We start from the raw sequence: 7,284 nt of genomic DNA, 5'->3' as shown, positions 1-7,284 counted from the left end.
CCAAATGGCACACCATTCCCTATATAGTACATTACTTTTTGACCAGGGCCCTATGGTTGCTGGTCAAAAGTGGTGCACTACATAGGGAATAGGGTGGCAGTTGGGATGCAGACAGGGTCTGGTCTGGACTCCACAGTCCAAACCTGGACTGGTGTTATTTACATAAGAAGGTGATTCAAACAGAATAAACTGTGTTTTAATTGTTGAATCAAATCAAATTCAAGGTTATTGGTCCCGTACAAAGATTTGCATATGATATCGCAGGTACAGTGAAATGCTTGTGTTTACAGTTCAGTGATACCTAGAAATAAAAAAAATAAACAAAAATACATAACACACATAATCCAGAAAAACAAAGTACTTATTACAAGTCTGAGACGGAAATCTAAATATATAAATATGTAATGATTATAAATACAGTATATGCATTACCTTCAGAAGGTATTCATACCCCTTGACTTATTCCACAGTTTGTTGTGTTACAGCCTGAATTCCAGATGGATTAGATTTGTTGTTTTGGTATCACTCATCTACACGCAATACCCCATAACAACAAAGTGAAAACATGTTTTTAGACATCTTTGCAAATTTAAAATGAAATACAGAAATATCTAATTTACATAAGTATTCACACACCTGAGTCAACACATGTTAGAATCACCTTTGGCAGCGATTACTGTCACAAAAAGGACGCTGGAGAGACGAAGCAGGTACGGGGAGTAACATTTAATAAATAACGGACATGGAACGAGACATAAACAGCGTTAGCAAACAGAAAACAATCAATGCAGAAGCGGGGAACAGAGCTGGGGAACTGACACATATAGGGGAGGAAATGAACAGGTGATAAGAGAGTCCAGGTGAGTCCAATAACGCTGATGTGCGTGACGAGGAAAGGCAGGTGTACGTGATGGATGGCAGGAGTGAGTGATGCAAGGCATTCTGGCGCCCTCAAGCGCCAGGGGGAGGGGAAGAGCGGGAGCAGACGTGACAGTACCTCCCCTCTAGGGGCGCCACCCGGCGTCCCACCTGGGCGAACCGGCCGAGACATGGGCGCTGGGCAAGCCGGTTGAGGCGTGGAAGCCCGACGAACCGGCAGGAGCGTGAGAGCCTGGCGAGCCGGCTGAGGCATGGGAGCCTGTCGATCCCGCTGAGGAAACCCGATGATCCGGTGGAGCGTGACGTGGGATGGGAAGCCACCGAGCCAACCGAGGCAATGAAACCTCTCGAGCCAGCCAGGGCATGAAAGCTCGACGGGCTGGCTAAGGCACCCCCGGTTCCATCGGCGGCAGAATCCACCCCCGACGTCACCGACAAAACAAAAAACAAACAAACAAAAAACTCCTGGATCGACTCGGCAGACAACAACTGACGATCCAGCTGAGGCCCGACGTGGGATGGGCGCCATCCGAGCCAACCGGGGCAAGGAAACCTCTCGAGCCTGCTAGGGCGTGGAAGCCCGACGAGCAGGCTAGGCACCCCCGGTTCCATCGGTGGTGACCCAGAGCCGATGCCACTATACCAACCAGAACGCCAGTACTCCCCGATGCTTCGTGTGATGGCTTCTGCATTCTGTCACAAAAAGGACGCTGGAGAGACGAAGCAGGTACGGGGAGTAACATTTAATAAATAACGGACATGGAACGAGACATAAACAGCGTTAGCAAACAGAAAACAATCAATGCAGAAGCGGGGAACAGAGCTGGGGAACTGACACATATAGGGGAGGAAATGAACAGGTGATAAGAGAGTCCAGGTGAGTCCAATAACGCTGATGCGCGTGACGAGGAAAGGCAGGTGTACGTGATGGATGGCAGGAGTGAGTGATGCAAGGCATTCTGGCGCCGTCAAGCGCCAGGGGGAGGGGAAGAGCGGGAGCAGACGTGACAGATTACAGCTGTGAATCTTTCTGGGTATACCTCTAAGAGCTTTGCACGCCTGTACTGTACAATATTTTCACATTATTATTCAAGAAATTCTTCAACCTCTGTCAAGTTGTTTGTAGTTGATTGCTACACAGCCATATTCAAAACTCGCCATAGATTTGCAAGCCGATTTAAGTCAAACCCGTAACTAGGCCACTCAGAAACATTCAATGTTGTCTTGGTAAGCAACTCCAATGTATATTTGGCTTTGTGTTTTGGTTATTGTCCTGTTTAAAGGTGCATTTGTTTTCCAATTTCTGTTGGAAAGCAGACAGAACCAGGTTTTCCTCTAGGATTTTGCCTATGCTTAGCTCTATTCTGTTTCTTTTTATAATAAAAAAAACTCCCTAGTCCTTGCCAATGACAAGCATACCCATAACATGATGCAGCTACCACCATTCAGCCACCATTAGCCCATCCTCCAGACCAGAGTAAAGATGTACGGTGATTACCACGGCTGTCTGCTTCCAGCCCAGCCCAGTACACCAGGCCTCCCATATACACCAGGCCAGCAGGGTACACCAGGCCTCCCATATACACCAGGCCAGCCCAGTAGACCAGGCCTCCCATGTACACCAGGCCAGCCCAGTACACCAGGCCTCCCATATACACCAGGCCAGCCCAGTACACCAGGCCTCCCATGTCAAATCAAATCAAATCAAATCAAATGTTATTAGTCACATACACATGGTTAGCAGATGTTAATGCGAGTGTAGCGAAATGCTTGTGCTTCTAGTTCCGACAATGCAGTAATAACCAACAAGTAGTCTAACCTAACAATTCCACAACTACTACCTTATACACACACACAAGTGTAAAGGGATAAAGAATATGTACATAAAGATATATGAATGAGTGGTGGTACAGAACGGCATGGCAAGATGCAGTAGATGGTATAGAGTACGGTATATACATATGAGATGAGTACTGTAGGGTATGTAAACATAAAGTGGCATAGTTTAAAGTGGCTAGTGGTACATGTATTACATAAAGATGGCAAGATGCAGTAGATGATATAGAGTACAGTATATACATATGAGATGGGTAATGTAGGGTATGTAAACATTATATTAAGTGGCATTGTTTAAAGTGGCTAGTGGTACATTTTTACATAATTTCCATCAATTCCCATTTTTAAAGTGGCTGGAGTTGAGTCAGTATGTTGGCAGCGGCCGCTAAATGTTAGTGGTGGCTGTTTAACAGTCTGATGGCCTTGAGATAGAAGCTGTTTTTCAGTCTCTCGGTCCCTGCTTTGATGCACCTGTACTGACCTCGCCTTCTGGATGATAGCGGGGTGAACAGGCAGTGGCTTGGGTGGTTGTTGTCCTTGATGATCTTTATGGCCTTCCTGTGACATCGGGTGGTGTAGGTGTCCTGGAGGGCAGGTAGTTTGCCCCCGGTGATGCGTTCTGCAGACCTCACTACCCTCTGGAGAGCCTTACGGTTGTGGGCGGAGCAGTTGCCGTACCAGGCGGTGATACAGCCCGACAGGATGCTCTCGATTGTGCATCTGTAGAAGTTTGTGAGTGCTTTTGGTGACAAGCCGAATTTCTTCAGCCTCCTGAGGTTGAAGAGGCGCTGCTGCGCCTTCTTCACAACGCTGTCTGTGTGGGTGGACCAATTCAGTTTGTCCGTGATGTGTACACCGAGGAACTTAAAACTTTCCACCTTCTCCACTACTGACCCGTCGATGTGGATAGGGGGGTGCTCCCTCTGCTGTTTCCTGAAGTCCACAATCATCTCCTTTGTTTTGTTGACGTTGAGTGTGAGGTTATTTTCCTGACACCACACTCCGAGGGCCCTCACCTCCTCCCTGTAGGCCGTCTCGTCGTTGTTGGTAATCAAGCCTACCACTGTAGTGTCATCCGCAAACTTGATGATTGAGTTGGAGGCGTGCATGGCCACGCAGTCGTGGGTGAACAGGGAGTACAGGAGAGGGCTCAGAACGCACCCTTGTGGGGCCCCAGTGTTGAGGATCAGCGGGGTGGAGATGTTGTTACCTACCCTCACCACCTGGGGGCGGCCCGTCAGGAAGTCCAGGACCCAGTTGCACAGGGCGGGGTCGAGACCCAGGGTCTCGAGCTTGATGAGGAGTTTGGAGGGTACTATGGTGTTAAATGCTGAGCTGTAATCGATGAACAGCATTCTCACATGGGTATTCCTCTTGTCCAGATGGGTTAGGGCAGTGTGCAGTGTGGTTGCGATTGCGTCGTCTGTGGACCTATTGGGTCGGTAAGCAAATTGGAGTGGGTCTAGGGTGTCCGGTAGGGTGGAGGTGATATGGTCCTTGACTAGTCTCTCAAAGCACTTCATGATGACGGAAGTGAGTGCTACGGGGCGGTAGTCGTTTAGCTCAGTTACCTTAGCTTTCTTGGGAACAGGAACAATGGTGGCCCTCTTGAAGCATGTGGGAACAGCAGACTGGGATAAGGATTGATTGAATATGTCCGTAAACACACCAGCCAGCTGGTCTGCGCATGCTCTGAGGACGCGGCTGGGAATGCCGTCTGGGCCTGCAGCCTTGCGAGGGTTAACACGTTTAAATGTTTTACTCACCTCGGCTGCAGTGAAGGAGAGCCCGCAGGTTTTGGTAGGGGGCCGTGTCAGTGGCACTGTATTGTCCTCAAAGCGGGCAAAAAAGTTGTTTAGCCTGTCTGGGAGCAAGACATCCTGGTCCGCGACGGGGCTGGTTTTCTTTTTGTAATCCGTGATTGACTGTAGACCCTGCCACATACCTCTTGTGTCTGAGCTGTTGAATTGCGACTCGATTTTGTCTCTGTACTGGGACTTAGCCTGTTTGATTGCCTTGCGGAGAGAATAGCTACACTGTTTGTATTCGGTCATGCTTCCGGTCACCTTGCCCTGGTTAAAAGCAGTGGTTCGCGCTTTCAGTTTCGCGCGAATGCTGCCGTCAATCCACGGTTTCTGGTTTGGGAATGTTTTAATTGTTGCTGTGGGTACGACATCGTCAATGCACTTCCTAATGAACTCGCTCACCGAATCAGCATATTCGTCAATATTGTTGTTGGACGCAATGCGGAACATATTCCAATCCGCGTGATCGAAGCAGTCTTGAAGTGTGGATTCAGATTGGTCGGACCAGCGTTGAACAGACCTGAGCGCGGGACCTTGTTGTTTTAGTTTCTGTTTGTAGGCTGGAATCAACAAAATGGAGTCGTGGTCAGCTTTTCCGAAAGGGGGGCGGGGGAGGGCCTTATATGCGTCGCGGAAATTAGTATAACAATGATCTAGGGTTTTTCCAGCCCTGGTAGCACAATCGATATGCTGATAGAATTTAGGGAGTTTTGTTTTTAGATTAGCCTTGTTAAAATCCCCAGCTACGATGAATGCAGCATCAGGGTGTGTGGTTTCCAGTTTACAAAGAGTCAGATAAAGTTCGTTCAGGGCCATCGATGTGTCTGCTTGGGGGGGAATATATACGGCTGTGATTATGATTGAAGAGAATTCCCTTGGTAGGTAATGCGGTCGACATTTGATTGTGAGGAGTTCTAGATCAGGTGAACAGAATGACTTGAGTTCCTGTGTGTTGTTATGATGATCACACCACGTCTCGTTAATCATAAGGCATACCCCCCCGCCCCTCTTCTTACCAGAAAGATGTTTGTTTCTGTCGGCGCGATGCATGAAGAAACCAGCTGGCTGCACCGACTCCGTTAGCGTCTCTTGAGTTAGCCATGTTTCCGTGAAGCAGAGCACGTTGCAATCCCTGATGTCTCTCTGGAATGCTACCCGTGCTCGGATTTCATCAACCTTATTGTCAAGAGACTGGACATTGGCGAGTAGTATGCTAGGGAGTGGAGCGCGATGTGCCCGTCTCCGAAGCCTGACCACGAGACCGCCTCGTTTGCCCCTTTTACGGCGTCGCACAGGGTCGCCGGCTGGGATCAGATCCATTGTATTGGGTGGAAGGCAAAACACTGGATCCGTTTCGGGAAAGTCATATTCCTGGTAGGAACGATGATGAGTTGACGTTAATCGTATATTCAGTAGTTCCTCCCGACTGTATGTAATGAAACCTAAGATTACCTGGGGTACCGATGTAAGAAATAACACATAAAAAAACAAAATACTGCATATTTTCCAAGGAACGCGAAGCGAGGCGGCCATCTCTTTTCGGCGCCATGTACACCAGGCCAGCCGAGTACACCAGGCCTCCCAGCCGAGTACACCAGGCCTCCCAGCCCAGTACACCAGGCCTCCCAGCCCAGTACACCAGGCCTCCCAGCCCAGTACACCAGGCCTCCCAGCCCAGTACACAAGGCCTCCCAGCCCAGTACACCAGGCCTCCCAGCACAGTACACCAGGCCTCCCAGCCCAGTACACCAGGCTTCCCAGCCCAGTACACCAGGCCTCCCAGCCCAGTACACCAGGCCTCCCAGCCCAGTACACCAGGCCTCCCAGCCCAGTACACCAGGCCTCCCAGCCCAGTATACCAGGCCTCCCAGCCCAGTACACCAGGCCTCCCAGGCCAGCCTAGTAAACCAGGCTCTCCACGTACACCAGACCTCCCAAGCCAGCCCAGTACACCAGGCAGGCCCAGTACACCAGGCCAGCCCAGTACACCAGGCCTCCCAGGCCAGTACACAAGGCCTCCCGGCCCAGTACACCAGGCCAGCCCAGTACACCAGGCCTCCCAGCCCAGTACACAAAGCCTCCCGGCCCAGTACACCAGGCCAGCCCAGTACACCAGGCCTCCCAGGCCAGTACACAAGGCCTCCCGGCCCAGTACACCAGGCCAGCCCAGTACACCAGGCCTCCCAGCCCAGTACACAAAGCCTCCCGGCCCAGTACACCAGGCCAGCCCAGTACACCAGGCCTCCCAGGCCAGTACACAAGGCCTCCCGGCCCAGTACACCAGGCCAGCCCAGTACACCAGGCCAGCCCAGTACACAAGGCCTCCCAGCCCAGTACACAAGGCCTCCCAGCCCAGTACACAAGGCCTCCCCGCCCAGTACCCAAGGACTCCATAGTAATGCTATGAGGTGTTACTATCTTCCTATCCACTGATACACAAACTTCAAAATAACGTCATATTTTTATGCTGACTGTAAATTATTAATTGTTAAAATATTTTTTGCAGGATATGACCTTGGTTAAAGAATGACTTCAGTTTAGGTTTTTATAAAGTGACAGTGACATAGGAATCAAGAGTAACCATAATCTCCCAACTAAAAGCAGAAAACCTGGATTATTTTACACTAGCTAAAATAATAGAGATTTATGTGAGAGCTAAAAAAGAGTCACCTATAAAGAAAAGCAACTTCCTTCCACATAAAAGACAAAGTTTTTGTATAAAACATCTCTGGTTCATTCAGGAAAAGATAAGAGAATTACTCCT

General features: G+C 49.6%; 1 protein-coding gene across 1 annotated transcript; it reads left to right on the top strand.

Moving 5' to 3' along the window:
* Window positions 1–6,067: 6,067 nt before the first annotated feature.
* On the top strand, window positions 6,068–6,916 carry LOC139531429 (uncharacterized). Its single transcript, XM_071327878.1, has one exon. The coding sequence runs from the start codon at window positions 6,068–6,070 to the stop codon at window positions 6,914–6,916; it is 849 nt and encodes a 282-aa protein (XP_071183979.1).
* The last annotated feature ends 368 nt before the right edge of the window (window positions 6,917–7,284 follow it).

Source organism: Salvelinus alpinus, chromosome 10 (assembly GCF_045679555.1).
Source record: "Salvelinus alpinus chromosome 10, SLU_Salpinus.1, whole genome shotgun sequence".
NCBI lineage: Eukaryota > Metazoa > Chordata > Actinopteri > Salmoniformes > Salmonidae > Salvelinus > Salvelinus alpinus.
The sequence above is the reverse complement of the archived record's forward strand: the minus strand, read 5'-3'. Positions and strand labels throughout refer to the sequence as shown.